Source organism: Tasmannia lanceolata, unplaced genomic scaffold (assembly GCF_043159265.1).
Source record: "Tasmannia lanceolata isolate RefF3 unplaced genomic scaffold, GAP_Taslan_0.1 ptg000006l, whole genome shotgun sequence".
NCBI lineage: Eukaryota > Viridiplantae > Streptophyta > Magnoliopsida > Canellales > Winteraceae > Tasmannia > Tasmannia lanceolata.
Window position 1 is genome coordinate 1460721 of NW_027518683.1, and position 24428 is coordinate 1485148.

Genomic DNA, 24428 nt, shown 5'->3' on the forward strand with positions numbered 1-24428 from the left:
TACGTCTTTTGTATAATACACTTGGTGGGCCCCACTTCTTAAGTCGTTTATGTAGTCAAATCTATTGATCCTAATGAAAACCACAAGGGACCCCTTGATAGGATAATCTGAAGTGTGCTAAAAAAAATGAACTTTTGTCGTTCAAGGTATGATAAAACAATGAAAAAGCATGAAATTTTGGAAAAGTTGCTCTTTTTCAGAAAATTCCAGCAATCCAAACAGGGCCTGAGTGAAGCTATTAGTTAGAGGCCATTTCCTAATTATAGACGGGAGTAGTTATGTACTTGTATGGTATGCTAAGAACCATCCTATTTTCCCCTCCTAAGTTTATTTATAGAAAGATGGTTTCTAGTTGTTTAATGGTATACGATTCACTTTTAGCCTAGCCAGATTGGTGGGGGTCCAACAAGAAGTGTGTAATTTGGGTGGGGTCGGGTTGAGCACTTGAGCTTTTGCTAAAATAAATTGTAATCAATCCTAACTCGTCCCAATTTTATGGTAAAAGCTCGACCAAGTTTCCCAAAAAGTGAACCGAGGCACAGTTGAAGAGAGTACCTGCTACCTCCAGAGACGTTTTTAAATTCGCACAGTTAAATGGCTTTCAATGCTGCCGGAAATGGCAACGAGTACCCAACTATGGGATTTGTCAAGGGGTACTATTAATAAGCCTAGAAAGAATTATTTTCTATAAAACAAAGCTGAGAATGTGTGGTGGTTAAGCAAAGAAACACAAAGCCAACATTCTTCTTAACAATCACCAATCTCATCAAACAGCATTCTTTTAAAGCCTGTAATCTTAGGAGTGCCATATAATCTAGCAATAAACAAAACATAATAACAAAACCCTAATCTTTAAATTTATACGGAAATCAGACCTCAGGTATCGTCGACTTGTGAATGGAAGACAAAGCTCGGGAATGTAGTCGTGATATCCCTGTAAAAGGGGAAAAAATGTAAGCAAATATGACAGATAAACACGTTTGTTTCACATCAAAGAAAGTTAGCAAAATCATGCTTTTTCAGAGCATGAACCTGGTCTCCCTCAGGTTTAGAACAAGCGCAAACACTGTGCAAACCCATAATGGTTTTACAACAAAATATAAATTTTGCGGATCTCTAGGTAAAGTTGCTCAGAAACAAGGAGGTTTTAATGATGTGGTTTCTTCCTTTTTCTCTTCTGAATGGCAATTTGGCTTGGTTTTGTCAGATAGACATTACAAGAAGCACAAGATAAGGTACAAGAAACCAAAAACCGCCTTTAAAATGACAAGCATGCTCTTGAATGTTGTCACACATACAAATACAGAACATACAAGGCCCAAAAGCTGGATCAATACCGAAACAAAAATTATATTAATCTATATTACAGTAGCCCATATTGTTAATAAAAAATTGGAACAGCACAACAAGAACTATGTACTAATCCTTATTACTGGTTTTGTTGACAATTCTCGCTGCAAAAGGAGAGAGAAATGTGGCTCCCTGTAAAAAAACACTGAAACTCCTGCTTTTTCTGCAATTTCAGATTCCAAATCTAGTTTAAATGGTCTCCTAATTGAGGGTTTTGGTTAGGCATCGAGATCAGTAGTTTGGATTAAGCGAGTGGCTAGATTTTCTCCCACCCTTGATTATGGGCCATGCATAGCAAAAGGTGAGGCAAACAACATAAAGAGTCTAGATCAAAGAGGTTGCGCCCAGGTGCACAATAGAAGCTAGTTCCATGCCATTATGACATATGTTAGGCCAGCCAAACAGCCTACCAAATACTATTACGATTAAATATCTAATATAAGGGATATGTATTGGCCAGAAAAACAGCCCAATATTAACATCGCAAATCAACACATGTACTACAATGTTGACTTATTTCCAGATTTTCTTAATGGATAGTCAAATGTACCCTTGGTGATGGATCATTATCTCTGTCATTAGAGATAACTCGTTCTTAGAGGGGCAAATGGATAGATTGTCATACATATGACATGCTTGTGCATTCTCTCCCCAATTAGGATTGTTTTCTTGAAAGGCTAATTATTATTTTCCTATTTATTAACTTAAAATGAAAATATAACCATATATTATAAAATTTTGGCAACAATATAAAAAAAATTGCAATATTCTCTGTTATATCAAGTTCATTTCAAAATTTCTCTTTTTATCAAACTATAGCAGTTTTCACACTACTAGGAAAAAAAATGGAGATATATGCTCACTATAGAAAAAAATCACAACAATCACAAGCTAGTGGGGACATGTTGTAACCAAATTATCGACTATAGCACCATGAGACAGTTTTGACTCCCAACAACCAGTGGCGGAGCCTATTAAAGAGTTTGGCAGGTTATACATAAGGGGGGCAGGTTATACATAAGGCTGGGCCCGATTGAGTTGGGCCTATTAAAGAGTTTGGCCCAACTCAACAAGGGCAGCAGCCCCCCTTATGCTACATGTAGCTCCGCCCCTGCCAACAACATCTGCCCATGCTATGTTCGCAGCTTCTTCCCCGTATGGGACCAACAACAAAAACACTAGAAGATGAAGCATAAATCACTATGCACATACCTTTGGACCAGGCCAGTTTTTTTATTTACAAGACCTTGATAACATATGATCCTATTCTTGAAGTTACAGCATGTAATTGATAATCTATGAGCATCTAACAGATTAACTATAAGGATAGAGTGCACCATATTCCTTATGTAACTAGCCTGCTTAGCCTATAATTTTCAAGTGATCTGGTCTCCAGCTTGCATACAATACCAAGTACCGCAGACATAGTAGTTCACTGGGACAGTTTATATGTTTTTATTTAAAAGAGGGGATAAGTTCTATAAAATCAATTAGAATCACAGGGCAGATATCATAAATGATGGAAAACTAAGTTTATCCGATCTGAAATGGGAGCCAAATATAATCAGGTTCAGGAGTAACTGTTAATGTATTCTACATATCAAAAGAAGAGATGGGTAAACTTTAAAAGGAAACCTGTACTGGCTTGAATTTGTATCAATTCAAGCAAAAGGTGAATAGATAAAGAAACATGTAGCAGAACAAAACTTACTTGAGGTATTGTAAGGTCATATTCTTCAAAAGAGAGGGGTGGCGCATAACTAGACTTCGCCACTCTTCCTTATCAATCTTCCCATCATGTTTTGTATCAGCCTCCTCAAATGTCTACAACAGAGTAAGTGAGAAACATATCTTACCAGTGGATACTTGCTAACACCCCAACAAAATTAATATTATAAAATAAATAGCTAGTGTGCAGCAGAAAAAATTGAAACATTAAACCATTGACAAGAAAAAATGCATGCAAAAAATCATAATTCAGTTTGTAGAATTGGCCATTATGGATCATGACTGAGCAACATGATAGGCTGCAATAACTAATACATATTTATTTATTTTAAATGGCAAAAGCTGCAATAACTAATAATTAAAAGTATATTCACTCATTGTGCTGTGTAATAGCACTTCAAATAGTGAAGCATTGTCCTAGAGGTTGCAAAGCATTAAATAGCATAAGAAATAAATTAGCATTACGTTAAAGTCTCACAAATTCCTAACATGAAATTGATAAAAACTGAAAGTGAAAACAGCATGAACAGAATAATGACACTGTCATCTACATGAAGAATACATATAACACCCAAGGGAAACATGTGAAATTAGAGGAAACTAGGAACAGGAGAGAAGTTAAAAGGAATAAAGTAGATGCGACCAAAACCAGTATATATTTCAAAATTAGGATGAAACAAGGACAGCTACCAAAACATGTCAATGAGGATATCAAATGAAGCAAGCACCTTGTCGATGATACTTTCTATCACATCATCAGAAAGGTTCATGCCAGATTCAGCAAGTGTAGCCACTACCATTTGCTTCACCTGTACACCCAAAGTCAAAAAGATCAAATACTTCCCTATGTATACTACTGGGAAATAGATTAAAGGAATCTTGCTGCCACAAATTAGACTTTCAATAATACGAAACAATATGAGAAGATTAATATTAGACTAGCAATTATAGATACGTATTAGCTATTAAAGAAAATGGAGTAGGAAGATGACAACCAGATTCAAGGAGCTTAAAAGCAATAATTATAGAGGCCCACAGCAACTCTAGATTAGAATCCATTCATTTTCTGGTCAAAACACAAGGGCTAGCTTCGGCATCAGCCAAAGGTGGTAGAAAGGTTCAATAATATGAAAAAAAAAAGAGAAAATTAATATTAAACTAAGATGTGTAGGGGTGTTAGATAAAGAAATCCCAGGAGTTTAAAAATTACAAGGAAAATAGATAAGCAGATCAGAGGAGTTTAAAAGCTATAATAATAGAGGTGTTAAGCACATGACTTGAGACTGCAATCACAGTTTCAAAAAGCAGATCAAGAAAGACCATAATCATCTCCCCAAGATTCAATCTTCTAATCCTTGTTTTTGGTAAAATGTTTCTTCCAAATCACCTTTGCCTGCCAAGGACAGAAATCCCAAAAAATCGCTGAGATTTCTTCAAGGGTTGCTAGCGCTGCCCAAGCTCAGAAACCAAAACGGTCATCTCGAGAAGCTTCCGATAATTCTTTAGATGATGACAGAAACCACAAACATAAGAGGAAGCAAGCTGAGGATATTGAAGAATATTCTCCAGAAACCGTGCTTGATAGCAATGATTATATATCCATGAAGACTTGGTCATCATTGCACTACTGGCTACCTTTGAGGGACAGCCCTCAGAAAGACGTCATGGATCACACGATACAGGTGAGGGCTAATTCTTTTGATAAACATATATCAATTATGAAGAGTTTTTTATTAGTTCCTCATTCATTTTTTTTCTTCTTTCTGCAGGAGACATAACTCAGCCAACTCCTATACCAATGCCTAACAGTTCAGCTTTAACTTTACTGTCATCTAACGGTACTATTTAAAGATTTTTTTTCCTTGCCTTCTCAATAGATGTGAGCTCTAGTCTCATATTCCCTGCATTTTAGTAGTCGAAGATGAAAGCAGAGTTCCACATACTTCCAAACTGCCTTCTAAAAACATCTCATGTTTTTTAGTTGGGTAACCCATCCATACCCTCAGTGTCACATATCATCTTTACTCTATGGCTTCACTAATGCATTTTGTAAATGAATTTCACTCATAAAGAATTGTATTTCTTTTTTTCTTTTTAGTTGAAGGAAAAAAAATCAGATATAGATGAGAGATTAGATATTCCCCATACTTCGATTGATTGAGTTGATGGATCCAGCTGTCAAGTGGATCATATGTCCCTTTTACATCCATTGAGGACATACTGACCGATACACCATCTAATGGAGGCAATACCATCTTTCACTTGTTTCTTACTCCTTATAATACAAATGTTGATTATCTAACATCCCCCTTTCTTTTTTCAAATGTCGTGAATATAGAAATGGACGTGGATGGTCACGGCCGATTGCCAAAAGCCTTGACCGAAGTGAGTAACAGAAATGGATGTGGATGGTCATTGTCAAGTATGACGTATCTTTACAGAAATGTTAATTATCAAAAATTGTCATCTGATGTCATGTTGAGCCCTCCTACAACCTTCGGCATTATATCAAGACCGGCTGGTTCATTTGCAGTGGCTGCATTAAAGGTTTATCAACCATTACTTCCTATGACGTTCGGTGTTATATCAAAACCAGCTAGTTCTTGTTCAGCGGTGGAATCTTCCTTAATCGAAGTCATGCCTACTGTTGTGATGCCTCTCTACCCCAACTCAAATTGGTTCGACCACTAAAAGAGGTTCCAGTTTATCAGTAGTTGATGAATCCTTTAATTTTGCGAATTTTGATGCAAAGGTGGATGTGATTATCTTGGAGGCCATCAAATCATGGGGTAATGAGTTGTGATGTCGTTTAGCATCTTGTCCAATCTTAGAGGTCCCCAAAATGAAGGATCGCGCTCATATAATCAGATCAAATTTTCATGTTGTTCGGAATTAAGACTCGCATTTTAAAGCATGTATATTGGACATACTGCATTTGGGGTATCTCAAGATCGAATGTGTAAATTTGGACGCACAATTTGGAGATTTAGAAAGAGAGCTAGTCATAATGCAAGTGAAGGCGAAGAAATTACAAGCTGCAATCATCGAAGTCAAGTTGAGCCAGAAATTGTGAATTAAAAAAACAAATAAAAGAATGAGATGAAGCCCTGACGAAAGAACCTGCAATAAAGGTAGCCATCATCATTTCTAAAAACAATGCAGAACGAGGACTTTCCGAGCGGGAAAATCTTCTTAAAGAAAGTGGGACAAGTTTGGAGAAAAAGGAGTTCTGAGACAATGTTGTGTGCATTTGTCTTTATTATAGAAATTCCTGAAGTTTCATCTTAAAATTGATTTTACAAAATTCCCACCGAAATTTCCAACCAAAACCGAAACGTTTCTATCTCAGTGATGACTGAAACTAAAATTTAAAACCTTGATCCAAAGAGGACCTGATTTCATGAACTGGCCCCGCAAACCGTTTTTACAGGGTTTGTAGAGCAAATTCTTTGAGCTTGAATTGCAAATCTTAAGATGAGTCTCTTGGTTTCCAAGAAAGCCAGAAACCAATAGTCTCAAAATTGGAGAGAGAGAGAGAGAGAGAGAGATTGTAGTCCCCGAGGTCCTTTAGGGTGACCTGAAAGACAATCACAAAAAAATGGAAAAAAAACAAGCCAAAAAAAAGAAAACAAAAAACCAAACGAAATCCAGGAAAAACAAACATATCTCTTAGCTTCTTCTTCTTGGAGGATGGATTTTGAGCCGGCGGTTTATCGTGAGCAGGGGAGAGGAACAGGAGAGGAGTATATCTCGGTTAGGGAGGGTTAGGGTAGATGTCAATTAGGTTTAGCTTTTTCGTTTTAACGCCAATGTGTTTTAGGAAAGGGCCAAAAATTTATCGCAAAGTCGCGAATTTATTCATAAAAATACGTGATTTCTTTATTTAAGCGAAACTTTTCATTTTTATCAGGTTTTAAACTCATGTTTATTTATGGAATAAAAAATAAACTCATGTTTACCAGTCAATCAAAAAATGTGATTTTTTTCGCAAGATATTCAAAATCTATATGCTCGCACCAAAATGCATGCAAAAAACATTGAAACATTCAGGATCCACCTAATATGGATCATATGCCCGTACCAAAATTCAGAAGCAACTGAATTCAGGATCCAAGCTGTACCCAAAAGCTTTAAACAGAGTGCATTCTCAACCCAACTCAACTCAACAAAGCCTTTGTCCCAAATTAGTTGGGGTCGGCTAAATGAATCCTTTAGAAAAACAGAGTGCATGTGGAAAAAAACAGTATTCAAATACTAGAGTGCATGTGAAAAAAAATTATGCATTGCATTTGGTGCTGCATATTCATGCTTGAACAACAACTATTCAGCTCAAAATAACAATAGTACACCTCTTGTCGCTCAATGAACCCTTGCTGCTTGAGATCGTATAGTTGAAAAGAAACTGCAGAAGAGAAACACATAAAAGAATATAAGCAGGTCAAACCAATCAGCTTAACATGTTCCAGTGTCTGATTTTAAAAAAGACTCCAATTAGGACTTCAAAGAAAATAATTAGATTACCAAATTCCCTTAAAACTTTGTACTTCTGAACATATAAATCATTAATGAGTAAAGGCAACCAAAACTTACACTCAATCTTATCGTCAATTGGAGCGTTGGGATGGAAGACAGATAGGGCACGTGCAAACTCTTCAAAACCTAATATTCCATTATGCTTTGTATCAAATAAGTCAAAGACCTGCAAATTTTGAATATGGTTCAAAAAAAGGAGGTTAATATAAGCAGAGGCTCCATAATAAAATCAAAAAATAAACTAATATAAAGGTTGCCTGGTAGTGCCACCCATATTAACACCAATATCGCACAGCCTAATAGATAGTGACATGCTAACAGGGAAGGATGGAAAGAACCTAGCTACTAGACAGCTCAAACCAGGGCGGCATCACTTGGCTCAAATTTTGGAACAAGAAGCAAGCCGCCAGCAATGGTGTCTAATAAAGCAGTTTAAAATTAGGTTGAAAATGTTAAATTCAAATTTAGGAAGCTTCATCATAGTCACTAAATTAAAATTTTGATAATAAGGAGACCGGAAACTAATGCCTAATTTTTAAACAGGTTTTGGAACAAGAACCAAACCAAATAATAGACTCGCCATTAGAGATTCTAGATCGGTGCTATAATTGCAAAACGTGAAGGTGATAGGCACCATTTCCCCATCACGATAAGTCTACTATTTGTATGCTCAACATTCAAGGTTTGTAAAAATGAGGAAAAATCTTCTACTCATGCAAAAGTCTCGCAATGTTCCAGCTGGGTGATGCACCACTGGACAATACAGAACAATGTGTTTTCTGAACATGTGGCACTGGTGTCAAGTATCAAATGTCCTCAAGTGTCTTGACACAGCTACCTCTAAAAAATTTGGCACGGGCAATTCCATGCAATAGTGAATAAATTAATGATTTAAAAAATCTCAAGTAATTGAGAATCTACAGGAAAATTAAAAGAAAAAGTATCCATTCAATTCAAATTGAAGTGAATTGGAAAAAAAAAACCTAAAAAAAAATCTGGAAATAACACTTCTATATTGTGCAACTAAGAACACCCATACATATCTTGTAGCGTCACGTCGAGGAGGATTAACAGGTGCAGGTGTCAACATGGAAGTTGCAACTTGCAAGTGATACTGGCAGTTGAGTGCTTCCTTGAATGATGCAATATTGAATCCCACAAAATGAAGAAAATTTGTAAGTTTTAAGTTGGAGGATGAGTTTCTCAGGCACCCTATAAGCATGTGCCCTCACTCGCGCCCACACGCACTTGTGCGTGCAAACAAACAGAATGTTGTGGTTGAATTGCTGAGAACTACAATGGTGATCTTCAAACCATCTCCATAGCTAAAGAGTCGTCTTCTTGCTTGCTCCTTGATGAGTAAACACGGATACGAGGTATCCGACATGGTAACTGCTAGAAATCTAGAAACGGGAACATGCCCGTACACATACTTACATTTAAAATTATTAATTATCCAACACGGCAACCCCTAGAAATCTAGAAACAGGAGCACATCCGTACACATACTTACATATAAAGTTATTAATTACTCATCATAATTTGTCACAAAGTAAATATTATATTCATGTAACAAACTAGTAAACCTTAGGATTAGATTAAGCAACTATATGTCCCAAAGAAACATGAGACAGTCAAATCAGAGTGCATTGATCAATCTAATCTAGTTATCTTCAGCCTCCAATATGCATCCAGAAAGATTGAGGATCGAGTGATTTTAATATCAGATGAGTGTTTGTTTAGAGTTTTAGGTTTAGGAGTGGGAGGGATAACAACAAATATTAGTTAAAAAGAGTTAGAAGAAGAGTTATAGCAAAATAAGAGTTAATGATAAAAAGAGGAGGTAAAAAATATAATAAACAATATTTCACTTAACACGATATAATGTCTCAATGCGCCCACATTAAGTCTGATTGTTCTAGCGATACTTTACAAGGGTCGAAAGGAGTATCGATGTGTCAACACATGTCAAAATACATGTTTGCTGAAAATTCGATGTATTGGCTAAATCTTAGGAAAGATAAGTAAACATAGATACTCCTGTGCATGGTCTATTGAAGTTGAATTTTGACAGATCCAGTATAGGAAATCCAGGCCCATCTGATATTGGTGGGGTACAAAGGGATGAATTTGGTTCATTTATATGGGCGTTTGCAGGTCCAATTGGAATAGCAGATGCAAGTGAAGTAGAAGTGTGTCCTGTCGACCAAGGAATCATGTTATTAGGGCATGATGATTTGAATAGAGTAGTGGTGGAAGGGGATTCACTAAATGTGATGAGATGGCTCAGTGGCTCCCACACCTATCCGTGGAGGTTTGCCCCATATTTTGACGAAATTCAAGAAAAGTAGGACAATAGTCAATTTCCTTCCAACATGTTAGGCGGTCGCCTAATGAGGTGGCTGACAAATTAGCAAGAGATGAAGTTTCTAGGACGTCCATGGAATTATTTGACTTCCATCCGCCCTAAAGCCTCTTTTCTTTGCCTAGATGCAGGCTTCCTATTGTAATTCCCCTGGTGTTCTTGTTGATTCCTTGCTTGTCTTCAAAAACCTCCTCGGTCTCTTCTCTTTTAATAAAATCTCTTACCATTCAAAAAATAAAAAATAAAATAAAAAGATACTACGCTTTTCCCCATCACCTTCCTAATTTCCTAGAGGTAATATTGAAAAGGTTCTATGCAGTTTTACAATTTTGCAAGAGATAGTAAATGAGTGTGACAGTAAGGTGTAGGATTTCAGACAAGTCACTCCTGAAAGAGCTAGACACCTCTATTTGTAGATAAGTGGACCCCTAAGGATGGAAATATCACTTCACTTTTTGACTCAGTGGGCTCTAGAGGTTTAAATATAAGGGTATTTAAGCCATTGCCACCAAGGTCTTAAATATTGGTTTTGATTTCGGTCAGCACATTAACTGCAAAATTTCGGTTTCGGTTGAAATTTTTGGTGAAAATATTGTAAAATCGCATAAACATATGTAAACATATGCAAATGATAGAATTTAAAGATGTAACTTCAAAAAAAAAATGCTAGAATAAGCACAAATACAAACCCATCACATAGCCAAGAATACCACCAATAATGATTTAAAAATATCGAACACCTTGTGGCGTGCACAATCACGCTTATCTGATAATTTAGTGCATACCATATTTCACATGTAATTCATATAAATATTTATACATGATACATACACCACATTTTGCATACAATTCATAAAAATATAATTATGTAACACTTAATGATATAGTATACCACTATTACACTAACAATTTTGGTTTATGCATTTCAGTCGTTTCAGTTTCAGTTTCGATAAGGGTGAAAACGAAAACATTCCCGTCGTTTCATGTCGGTTTCAGTGAAACTTTAAAACCATGCCATAAAGAGATGGAGAAGCTATGATCATTACATGGAGTAAGGGTCTAGAACAAATGGTCCAAGTGTTTAGTGCTTCTAAGGATGCCCTAATGGAACCATAGATCAGGAAAATACTATGATAAAGAAAAAGGAAAAATCACAAGAGGAACTCAAACAGAAAGAATAGAAATGAAAATTCAGATACCAAGAAGTTAGATATCAAGCTACATACCCGATCAGCAAATAAGCTTTCCTTTTTGTTTGTCTTGAACAACGCCAATTGGAATTCTTCCTATGATATGCAGTAGAAAATACAATTATTATCATTCAAAAAAAATACGCATCACTTATTTAAGAAGAAAGAAATATCAAATTGTTATAGATGGATTGAAACACAGATCATCAAAGAAGAGAGAGGATAACAAAAAAATCTTGTTAAAAGCTAAAACCGCTTCGGGTGTTTTAAATGACCCAAAAGTCTATCAAGTGAGAGCAGAAAGAGGCGAAAAAAAAAAAGCTCCCTCCCTAGGGCTTCCGCCTAGGGAAGGAGGTGGTCTCTCTCTCTCTCTCTCTCTCTCTCTCTCTTTGGAATCTCGACCTCTCTTCTCTCCCCATTGCTGCTTTTTTTAGTCTCTCCCTGACTCCCTCTATTTCTCGTCTCTCCAATTGTTTTTTTTTTAAATGGCACAATATATTAGATTAGAACGGAACCGAGATGGTCCAATTACAAAGAAGCAAATAAAAATAGAGGAAACAAATAGAAAAACAATATATCTCAAGGCGGAAGATCGTCAAACCACTCCAAGTACTGCCTATTCACACCAGACTTTGCCAAAGCATCTGCTTCTTCATTAGCTGTACTTCGGATATGGAGAAAGGAGATCGATGAATTAGCCACCCAGTCAGCAATTTCATCAAAAAAACTAAGAAATCTCCAAGGAGGAGGAGCTAGACCCGCAAGCCATCTAACAACATTTGAGGAGTCCCCTTCCATTATCACCTTATCAAGCAAAGTTCTTTCCACATGAAGAATACCGTAGTAAGCTGCTTTCACTTCAGCCTCCGAAGAATCAGATATTCCATTTGGACCAGAAAAGGCCCATTTCACAGCACCATCATGATCTCTCAACAGCCCTCCAAAACCTGAGGCACCAAGGTTCCCAAAGGATGCCCCATCCACATTTAACTTACAGAATCCCTCAGGAGGCTGAGCCCATTTTTGAACAACCTTGGACCTACACACCCCTTCCTTACAAATTGTTTCCCACCTCTCCCATAAATCATAGGCTGACACGAATCTAAACAATGAGGTACTCTTAGCCCATGGAATAGAAAGAGCAATGATTTTCTGGAAAATGGAGAAAGCAAAACTGGCTTTTCCTTCAAATACTCTTCCATTTCTTTCCTTCCAAACTGACCACCAAAGAGCTATAAGGCAAATTTTCCATAATGTCTTTCCTTTCTTCTTCCAAGGAACAAAGTCCCAGCTTTCCAATTGAAGGGGAATCGACTGAGGAAAGACCCAATTAATGCCAAACCTTGCCAAAATTAAATCTCATATTTGCCTTACTATTTTACAATGGAGGAACAAATGGTCTATAGATTCACCGTCCTCTAAGCAGAGAGGGCAATGATCAATAAGGAAGAGACATCTTTTCATCAAGAACTCGATAGTTTGAATTCGCCCACTGCAAACAGACCAGCCAAAGAAGGTCACTCTGGGGGGGCACTGAAAGGACCATACCTTAGCCACCCAAGAATCTTCCCCCTCCGGAGCCAGCTTAGAGTAAGCCGATTTGACAGAGAAAAAACCGGAAGAGTTCCACATCCAAATCCTTTTGTCCTCACCTGACTTCTTTATATAGCACTTCTCAATGATCTCAAACAATGCAGACAGAGCCTCTAATTCTCTGTCAAAAAAGTTTCTTCTGAATTTCGGGCACCAAACCACTTTGTTATCCACCCTTTCAAAGCACTCACCCACCATAGCATCCTTATCCACAGCAACCCTCATTAACTCCGGGAAAAGGATCTCCAAAGCTTCATTTGCACGCCAGACATCTCTCCAAAATTTGATACGATTACCAGAATATACTTTAAATCGGCAACCCTTTCTAAACTCGGATCTTAGTTTCAAAATATCCCTCCAAATAGTCAGGCCTTTTCTCTCATAGATATCATCCGATTCCCAAGTGCCACTAAGAACCCCGTACTTACTTCCTATAACTCTAGCCCACAAAGCCAAGCGCTCCTCCCCAAAGCGCCAAAGCTATTTGCTCAACAAAGCTGCATTGAAGCCTTTAATTCTCCTAATGCCCAGACCACCCTTCCTGATTAGTACACAAACCTTCTCCCACTTAGTCAAAGGAATGCCCCTCTTCTCACTCGAACCCCCCCACAGGAATCTTCTTTGAATCTTTTCAATCCTCAATTCAACACTAACTGGACATTTAAAGAGAGATAGAAAATATACAGGGAGATTTGCCAGAACCGCCTTTATGAGAGTCATTCTGCCTCCTTTGGACACTAGTCTTCTCTTCCAGGAATCCAATCTTTTTTCAAGCCTTGCTACAATAGGTTCCCACAAAATCTTACTTGGTCTTCCTACTCCCAAAGGCAAACCCAGGTAAGAAGAAGGAAGAGATTCTACTTTGCAACCCAAGGATGCAGCGCACTCTCCTGCATCAGCTGAAGACATGTTGAGAGCGAATAAACTTGATTTTGAAAAGTTAGACCTCTGACCAGTAATCAGCTCATAGCATCTGAGGGTTACTTTAAGATTCTTAACTTGAGCAAAGTCAAGCTCACAAAAAAATCAACGTATCATCAGCGAATTGAAGGATCGACACCTCTACCTTATTTCTTCCAATTCTGAAACCTTCAATCAAACCCTTTTCACAGCTTTTCTGAACTAACTTGCTAAGAGTTTCTACCATGATCACAAAAAGAAAGGGAGACAAAGGATCACCTTGTCTCAATCCTCTAGACGATTGAAAAAAACCTTTAGACGTACCGTTGATCAATATAGAAAACCTGGCAGAAGAAACACAGCGTCGAATCCAACCTCTCCAAACATTCCCAAAACCCATTCTGCCAAGAAGATAGTCCAAACAATTCCACTCAACCCTGTCAAAGGCATTCTCCATATCTAATTTACAGACCACCCCTTTTTCTCCATTTCTGCGATAGTAGTCAATGGCTTCATTGGCAACGAGGGAACAATCCAAGATCTGCCTCTTGTCCACAAAAGCATTTTGACTATTAGAAATTAGCAAAGGGAGCACCAATTTGATTCTATCTGCCAATACCTTCGCCAGAACCTTGTAAAGACAACCTATAAGGCTGATTGGTCCAATTGTTGGCAAAGGATGAGCCATGGAGGCCAAATCGGGAACAGTGGAGGCTAGATCTGGAGCATGGCTCTTCCGTAATGGCTAGATCTAGGGCCGTGGAGGTAGGATATGGGGTCGTGGAGGCTGGATTGGGAGCCTTGGAGGTTGGATTGGGAGTCGTGGAGGTCGTGAAGCTGGATCTGGGGTCGAGGAAAACCGTGGAGGTTGCTGGAGTGCATGAAAGGCCGTGGGGTGCTGGACCTGGAGCTGTGGAAGGCCAGCTATAGGCGGTGCGAGGCCGTGGAGGTCATAGATTATCGGATCTGGAGGCCATGGGGGATCTGGGAAGCTTGGATCAACGGACTTAGCAATGGGGTTGCTGGGTTTGACCGTAGGATTCGGAATCAAGATCATGGGTGGTGGCCTGAGGACGGGTGTGATGGCCAGTGGGGTGCTGGACCTGAAGCCGTGGAAGGCCAGGTATAGCTTGATGACGATGGTGGTGGCTGAGACTCCCCCGACGGAGTTGACTTTTGTGGAGGAGACGTAGATGGGATTGGAGGTGATGACTGTGGAGAAGGGGTGGTCGTCAGCGGCAAGGATGACCAGCCGGGTTTTGGTGGTGATATGGGGTGGAGGCCGCCGGAGTTCCAACGGTGTTGTTGGGCTGTCGGCTATCGTGCACGGTGAGGGGCGCACAATAGCTATGGGCCTTCGGGCGGGATTTTTGAAAATCAAATTCGGAATGTGGTGGAGAAGTCTATGTGACGTGGCAGGTCACAATCTTGACTTAGTGGGCCCACAATATGGCACTTTTTGTTGGATTCGTTACAATTGAGGCTATTGCGTTAATGGGAGGGGTAATGGTCTTTTCTTTTGGGCCAAGGAGAATGCTCCTGGGCAATTCATACTATGTAAATCTAGTGGGACTACTGGTCCCCATTGTAAATTTTGCTAGTATGAATATATTTGTCAATTTTCAAAAAAAAAAGCTAAAACCAATTCCAACTCAACCATGTCAACATCAGGGGGGAGGGGGTTTCCCTTTTGGAAGCATAACGAGATAATATAACAGAGAAAAAGCATAGTTTGACCACCATATAAATCTTCCCTATGCATGCAAGAGTTAGCTAGCATGTCAGCCAAATTATATAGATGAAAGAAAGAGAATACAGAGGAAAGAGATAGCATGCAACTTTAGATGAGTACGAAGGACTTCCATAGTCTTGCATAACTAAAGGTTGTGTACCAAATCACAAACTTTCAGAGGTCACATTTATATAAATCAAAATTGTAGATGGGGATGACATTGTGCTCAAACACAAAATTAGAAATCAAGATTATTTTTTTTTCACAATTGCAGTGCTAAAGGAGTAGACATGCCTTGTTGATCAGCCCGTCATCAATTACAGCACTGCTGATTTTCTTAAACAGCTCGTATAATGCTTCTATTTCACTTACACTAACTGCAAACATAGTAAACCACAAATAATTAGTAAAGGTTGCATTATGAAAGACACAAAGAACCAAAGGTCAACTAAAAAGAGCATCAGCATGCTAATTCAAGTGAATTATTTGAAGCAGTAACTGTCCAACATTTAACCATAGTCAATACAAGAATTTACAACAAAGAGCCAAACAATAAACTCACAGTGCTAGTAAACATATGCTTAATTGTCATGTGTTAGCAACAATCCAAAAAAATACAATGCAAAAAAGAGGATATTTTGAGGCAATTGTAGGACATTAAACACGTAACCATGTCACTCAAGCACAATTGGAAGGGATTTTTTTTATATTTGAAAATGCACAATTGGAAGGGATTAACAGAACTGAACTGAGCACTCAACACCCATCTTCTTTGACTGTATTAAAACTCGATCAATAGACATACCCCAAAAAAAAAAAGACAAGCCTAGAATTGTTTTGTAACATACACACTGTTTCCCTGGCTAGAACTTCAGGATCTTCAAGGCCCTTCGGCTGCGTATACAAATTAAGATCACAACACCTAAGCAGAAAAGCAAACAGATGCTTGAATCCCTCTAGGCACTGCAACATGATATTCCTTGCTTGTCAAAACAATCCATACCTGCAATCGGAAAAGGAAAGTCATGTGGTACTCAGGTCACTCCAGTCAAGATCAAAAACCAATACACAACTAGCTGACGTATTGGTAAATAAAAACAACCTTTTGACTATTTGGTGCTTCTGTTGACCCAAACCTAAATGCAAGGGATCATTGAAATTGAAAATTGAACTCAAAACATTATCTGTTGTTGACAATGAAATGAAGTTAGTTTAGTGTTGGCTGGGCATGCAAAAATACCCACTCAGATGTTAAAAAGAGAATCTAAAAGCCACGAGAAAAACCAAACCACATAAACACAAGTGGTTGACTGGTCGGGAAATGAATTCGGAAGCGAAACATGAAACATGTGAAAAAAGTTAAAAGAGAAACAGGAAACGGGAAATGATGGAAAAGCACAGGTGAAATGCATTGGGAAACATCAAGGAAACGCGAGGGAGACATTTAGGAAACATGAGCAAAGCGTTTAGGAAACGCATACGAAACGTGATGGTAAAGAAATAAGTGAGAGCTACATCTAAATAAAACTTCTCATTATGCCACTGTTTTTTTTTGTTTTTTTTTGTTTTTTTTGGATTTCGAGAACCACTTGTGAGTCCAAATTCCAAAACTGATTATTGGATTCAAAATTAAATGTTAATTTTGAGTCCAATAATCAGTTTTTGACTCAAAGCAGATAAAAGCCCTCAGTATCCGTAAAAGAAATTGATTCTAAAAAAAGAAAATCGTCAGCAATAGCAAAATAACAGAACAATGTTAACACCATCTCCTCCAAAAAGCTTGACATGGTGAATGCATTAGCAGTTTACAAAACGCGGAACCTTTAAAACAGAGGTAACAAAGAAAATGATAAATTTCATAGAAATTAAAAGCTTAATGATCAAATTACCATTATTCTACAAGCGACATTGGCAATTTCCACGGAACCCTAAGCTTTACTCAATTTCTCAAACTAAAAGCCGACATAAATTCCATATAAGCTCGCCATTCAAAAAAAAATCCATATAAGCTCTATTATTTCTAATCATAAACTCAAAGACAGTTACTTTAAAAAAAAATAAACTCAAAGACAGTAGCTCAACCCTACTCCAATTCAACAAAAACCCCCAAATTTTCTTGATTCGATAAAAAAATATCCTCCCACTAGAATAAAAGCATCACAATAACAAGTACCAAAAACCTCCCAAAAGGTTCAATGAATTGTTTGTTATATAAAATCTCCTTCAGAACCCACATACAGTCTACCAAAAAGACTAAAATTTTTACCCGGTAAATTATTTTGATCCATCAAAAACAAATCAAACATTTCATTTTGCTTTTTTTTTTTTTTTTTATAAATGAATGGAAGCAATTCATTAAGAAACCAGGCTTCACCCAGCAACCAAGGTGGTCAAATAAAACCAAAATAAAAAGAGGGAAAACATACAACAAAACAGATCAAGAAGGGAGTCAAAAAGCTGCATATCGTATCTGGCAACTCTAGACGGAGCAAGACAATCAGCCATTTCATGGGCAGAAAGATTCTTAGTAAGCATCTCAGAGTCGATGTTACATCAATTGAACAAAAAGAGGAAGCCTCCTTTCGGGAACAGATTCCTCATCAAACATCTGATTGCATATGTTACAAAAAACATACTTCAGTTCATCTAGACATGGCCATCGTTATCCTGTGTGAATTGAATACATCCATGCAAATATCATTCACCATTAAATAAAAACATCCATTTTGCAAACTTGTAAGACAAAAAATCCAAAGAAAAAAAGAAAGACAACATGGTCCTCAGACCACCAATTCAGGTGGGGCCTGTCCCCAATATACACCTGCATGGTGATTCAAAATGGTCACCAGATGTGGCCCACCACGGATGGAACACAGCCATATAGCAAACTGTTCAGCTGAACCTAACCATCTAAGTGGCCTTCTGCTGTTTGTATGTGTGTGGTTAGATTCATCAGATCAGTGACAATTTTGGACAATGCAGAGGGCCTCACTTGGTGATCTTATCCTGCTCACTGTGCAGAACGACCGCTAAACTATCCTTCATGCGTGTCTACCATCAGAATCACCTAACCCTAATGACCTTGGTAAACGCCCTGTTCGTTTAAGATTATGACAGCCGATTGTGAGTGCTAAACCGATTATTGGACTCAAATTTAAACATAATTTTGAGTCCCATAATCAGTTTGGCTCTCACAATCGGTTGTCATAATCTTAAACGAACAGGGCCAAAGCCATCTCTCTTAAGCATTCGTTCCATAATCGTGCAGTTCCAGTTCATAAAATTAATCTTTTCCAGTTGAGAGGATTTCGATTTTCTTTCTCACCAATTAAAGCACACCAAAACAAACAGCAAAATCTACGATGTTATGAAACTTTAAAATAAACGCTCAGCCCCGCATTAGAATCTACCCAAGCGTTCAACAAGTTTTCTCCGACTCCAACCGATCACATTAGAAACCATAGACGAACCAAAAAATTAAAATTAAAAAATATCATATTTAGATCCGAAAAAAAACCAAGCATTTCAAAGCGTTCAAGATTTAAAAAAAAGGATAAAAACAGATCGAAGTGAGCGGTGAGGGAGAAGAGATCGGGAAAGCGAGAGAAAATTAGGGTTTTAGACGTTGGGAGGAAATCAAAAGAGAAAAACAGAAAGAGGGAGAGAAAAAGAGCTTACCTTTACAGAAGAAAAGAAAAAAGAAGAAACAAAAGAGGGAGAGAAAAAGAGCTTACCTTTACAGGAGCCATGGCGGAAAGGATTGGGAGAGAAAGGAGTGAAGATTCTGAAACATGTTTTGCTGATTATGCTTTTTATTGCTTTTCGGGGGATTTGCTTTTCTCGGAAATGATGATTGCGATGGAAGAAACTAAATAATGGAAATGGGAGGGGCGTTATATAAAGCGTAGGAACCACATGACGAGGTTGATGAGGGCGATGATAAATTCGCACCCCCTGTAGGATAATTCGCGGCCCTTGAACTTGCATTCACGTAAAAAAGCCCCATACCCTCCTATAAAGGGGTGTGAATTATGCTACGTGAGATGCGAATTTATCATAACCCTTGTTTTTATGTTGACGTCGTTATCAAACCTTAAAATGCGCACATGTGCGTCATACGCACCCCCAAACCCCCATCGTTGGAATCCTTACTTATTGGACATGGGATATGATCATATCTTTACCATTCATTTATAGCTGGGCCTGCTGTATATGCATTCATTGAGTTAGTGACCTCTATATAACTTTTCAAGAAAAAATTATAAGTCTATTTTCGTTGATCGGATAGTTTGGATCATAAGATTTTTAATTTTTTTTTTTTAGAAGAGTATGAAATGATAGCGATGTTTAGCGAAAATAGGAATTACGGGCACCTTTTAAAACAGGAACCAAAAAAAGGGCTAATCTTCATAATCGGGATGGAAAAAGACCCTGATACCCTTCTGGCATTAACAGAAACGTCATTCAATTTCCTTTTTCATTACTGGCGTGTTTCACGAGGTTCTTTTGGTTCGTCTATTATTTGAACCGACAAAACCTTGGGTTTGTTTCTATCTTGGCCGTTGGAAATACCTAGAGACAGATGGATGCCTGACATGTGTTGCAAAACTTTTTGGAAAGCTAACAGCTCTATACATAGTCGGTTTAGTTTGGATTTGAAATCTACTGTGAACCCATAGAGTCCTTGGGTTCGTTTAAATCTTGGTCGTCGCCAATATGAATAGACGGTCGGATCCACGACACGTAGACATCAATATGAAACGGTGGCGTCTTCTCCTCTCTGTACCCATTATTTCTATCGACGTAACCATTATTTCCGCTGGCATACCCATCATAAGAGTCCTAGTATGTTGCCCTTTCAAATGGATGAGATTTGAAAGCGTCCAATCATTATCTTAAAGATGTGAGCGTGGGGGAGTGAAAATATCATCCTAAAACATACCAAACGATCTTATAGGATGAGAACGTGGGGAGTGAAAATATCATCCAAACCGTTCATTTGTTGGGCCACAACATATATAAGATGCACCGCATAAATCATCTCCACTGGATGATCTCAACCCTCAAATCAATTTAGGTTTCTATAACGAACAATCCCATTGTAGATAGGACGATTAGGATCATCCAACTTTACCTAATAATAAGAGAGAGATTAGGAACTGGTTTAAGAAAAAAAATCTGAAAATAGGGTGTAAGCGGAAATATAGAGTACGCCGGCGGAAATAATGGGTAGGCCGATAGAAATAATAGTTATGGATTATCGAGTACGCCAGCGGAATTCCAAGGGGTAAGCCGGCGGAAATAATGGGTACGCCAGCGGAAATAATGGGTAGACCGATAGAAATAATGGTTATGGATTATAGAGTATACCGCATGAATATTAAGGGGTACGCCGGCAGAAATAAGGTGTAAGCGGAAATAATGGGTACGCCGACGGAAATAATGGTTACGCCAATGGATAGGGCGATAAAAGTAATGGTTACATAGAGGGGAATAATGGGTACAGAGAAATAATGGGTACGCCAGCGGAAATAATGGGTACACCGATAAAAATAATGAGTACAGAGAGTGGAGAAGACGCCACCGTTAGCGTTCCCGGAAGTTTTTCAACACATGTCAAGCATCCATCGGTCTCTAGGTATTTCTGACGGCCAAGATAGAAACAAACCCAAGGTTCTATCTGTTCAAATACCAAACGAACCAAAAGAACCTCGTGAAACATGCCAGTAATTAAAAAGGAAGTTGAATGATGTTTCTGTTGATGTCAGAAGGGTATCATGGTCTTTTTCCAACCCGATTTCAAAGTTTAGCCCGTCTTTTGTTCTTGTTTTAAAAGGTGCCCGTAATGCGTATTTTCGCTAAACATTGGCCCACATTCCGTACTTTTCTCCCTTTTTTTTTTTTTTTTTTTGAGTTGGATATTGGCAATCCAGGGCTTATCATGTGGATGACGCATATCTAATTTCTTGGATTGAATTGTATGTGGTGCCGCTGTTTACATATATGAGTTGCGACGTTGCGTACTTCCATCTAGGGCATTTAGGACTACTCTTTTACCCTACAAGGGTGTGGCGGGATTTAGCTCAGTAACTCTAATTTTAGATCTTCATGTTGGTCCCTCCTTAAAATAAAAGGAAAGTGATATATTCGTCCCTTGTTTTTACTTAGGACAGTCCCTCTAGTGTATTTATGACTACCCTTTAACACCAGTGGCAGAGCCAGGATTTATACATGAGGGGTAGGCTTCAAATTTTAGAGGGGGCTAGGCCCAAACGAGTTGGGCCTATTACGAGTTTGGCCCAACTCAACAGTGGCAGCTGCCCCCTTATGCTATATGTAGCTCCGCCTTAGGCCTAGCCCCACTTATAAGTGATCTCTCTTCTCTCCTCTGTCTTTGAAGGCAAACCCTCTGTGGGCCCAACAATAAATTGTTTAGATAATTGAAGAAGGCGGACCCCATAAAAAGTATATTTTTAAAAAGAAATTATTTGGGCGCACCGGTTCAAAGATCCAAACCATTCATTTGTTGGGACCTAGCGTAAAGAGGCATCAGCCATAAAAGCATCTCCGTACGATGATCCAAACCCTCCGATCAACTTCTATGAATCGGAGAGTTAGGATTATCATATGGAGATGATTTTTCTAGAAAAGGCATATTCATAATGGGGCCCATCAATTGAACGGTCTGGAAATTTGAATAGTGTGGGCCGCAATGAATTTTCTGGATAAATATGCATGCAAGTACTTTCTGTGAAAATAAAGTGGACCCACCTTGTTCTAAGATTTATACCATTTTTGTTAGACCCCAACATAAATATATCGTACCACAAAAATCTGCTCCAGTCGATGATCTTAACTCAATGATCTATAGAGGTTCCTATATGGTGTAGTTTATCGACACATTAGAGGGTTAGATCATCCAATGGAGATGATTTAGGGGGCACAATCCAATAACATTTGGGGCCAGTAGGCTAGGATCTTCAAATAAGATGAGCTTCACTGTATTTTTCAAAATACACTAAGGCCCACTTATTATATGGTACCTATATGCATATGTTATAAAACGCATTTTTTTTTAGAATACTTACTCTGGCCACTTTTGTTCAAAGATCCAAATTGTTCATCTGTTTAGCCTCGCCGAAAATATGTTGTCCCCAAAAATCATCTCGATCGGGTGATCCTAGGCCTCCAATCTAATATGACAGCACCATATCTAAATCTATATATATATTGAAGAGCTAGATCATCTCAGAGAGATGATTAGGGTGCAAAGTCTATTTAAAGAGCATGCCAGAGTGATTGTTTTAAAAAAGGAAAAATTGCCAATGGGGACCATCAAAATACAAGAATTGCCTACAGAGGACACACTTTTGAAAATTTGTTAGAGGTGGTTGATAATCCCGAGGCAATCGTATTTGTTTCGGTAGATACGCTCTTCAGGCACTTGACCCGCTTGGATCACATCTAGACAAATAGAAGCAGAGCAACGAGCAATGACACGATATGCGCGTCGTGGTGGAAAAATATGGGTACGTATATTTCCCGACAAACCTGATTCCTTAGAATTTTTTTCCTATTCTTGGTGGTATCAAAATGCCGCTGGGCCGGGAGATCTTATCTGTCTATCCAGGAAAATGGATATCTCCAGAAAAGATTTTCAATTCAATGCTTTTTTTTAAAATATCTCGCATTGGAAATCCTCCTTCTTTATTGTAATACATATATGATCAGAGGTATCTGTAGCTAAAGATCACTTGTATTTGTACACGAAATCCCTAATCCCTAATCTCGAACTCTTTGGTCTTAAGAATGCTGGTTTTAAGAATGAGTGATTGCCCTTCTCCGACCCTTACTGCCCAACCAGAGAGCAGACAGCTAGTGCGTTCCACTTATTAAACAGGGTCTATGGTCGGTCTGTGACCCCTGGATGCCGAAGGCACCTTTGGGGTGATCTCGTAGTTCTTATGGGGTGGAGACGATGGGGTCGGTCCATGGATTTAGGCGGAAATCAATATGCTGAAATAAGGAACAATTGCCAATAAGATAGAGATAATGAATCATAAATAGAGTTCAAGTTCGAATTCCATTAATACGGATGGAATTGTCTATAATGGTAGACAAATGAAACACTTCATCATGATTCTTATTCATCTATTTTTTTATATGATATTTTTCATTTGAAAAAGGGTTGGTTGAACTTGAAAATTTTCCTTTTTGTAGTCACGAATCTTGTATGTGTTCCTAAGAAAGTGAATTTGTCCATTTTTCGAGGTCTCAAAGGGCGTGGAAACACATAAAAACTCTTGAATGGAAATTGAAAAGAGATGTAGCTCCAGTTCCTCCCAGACTTATTCCACCATAGAGGCCAACGATAGACAATACCACCCCCCCTCCCCCCCGCCCCGAACACAGCTTACAAGTTACAACTTCCTATTGAGAGTTTGATAACCCCATTTAGACTTGATAACTCCATTTCGTCCCTCTCTAACAATTTTTCAAAAGTGTGTCCTCCCGTTGGCAATTCTTGTATTTTGATGTCCCCTGATGGCAATGTTTCCTTAAAAAATAAAAGACTACTTTTATAGTGTCCACCTTCAAAGGTCTAATCCATTCACTGTTGGCACCACGAAGGGTTCTTGTTCAAAATAGAACAGAGGGAATATTAGATATGATGAAAAAAGTAGTGAATCTGCTGCCATAATCTCCAATGGCCATTTATCTTAACTCAATAGTTAGTTTTAAATCTCGTGCGAGGTGTGTCATCAAGGGGCTCCTACATAGCCGTTATGATAACGAGATGCGAACAACCTCCTTTTTAACCTTTCATGCGCAGGTTCAATTCCCGTCTTTCGCCCATTGATTACTTGAGGTGGGTCCACTCAATTTTTTACAAAAATACATGCATGCATATTTATTAAAAATTTCATCGCGGGCCTCATTATTCCAAAATCCTGACTGTTCATCTGTTGGGCACCATTGTAAATAGGCTTTTTCTAGAAAAATCATCTCCTATGTTGATCCTAACTCTCCGATTCGT

General features: G+C 38.4%; 1 protein-coding gene across 2 annotated transcripts; it reads right to left on the reverse strand.

Moving 5' to 3' along the window:
- Window positions 1-663: 663 nt before the first annotated feature.
- On the reverse strand, window positions 664-19279 carry LOC143879191 (calcineurin B-like protein 3). Of its 2 annotated transcripts, XM_077381419.1 has the most exons (10): window positions 19126-19276; window positions 16494-16575; window positions 16240-16394; window positions 15686-15768; window positions 11203-11262; window positions 7669-7777; window positions 7428-7480; window positions 3807-3887; window positions 3062-3174; window positions 664-934 (listed from the first exon to the last, which is right to left on the reverse strand). In XM_077381419.1, the coding sequence occupies exons 3-10, from the start codon at window positions 16361-16363 to the stop codon at window positions 877-879; spliced, it is 681 nt and encodes a 226-aa protein (XP_077237534.1). In that variant the 5' UTR covers window positions 16364-16394; window positions 16494-16575; window positions 19126-19276; the 3' UTR covers window positions 664-876. The 2 variants fall into 2 exon arrangements, with proteins under 2 accessions (XP_077237534.1, XP_077237533.1); XM_077381418.1 differs by lacking the exon at window positions 16494-16575 and having other exon boundaries at window positions 19126-19279.
- Window positions 19280-24428: the final 5149 nt, after the last annotated feature.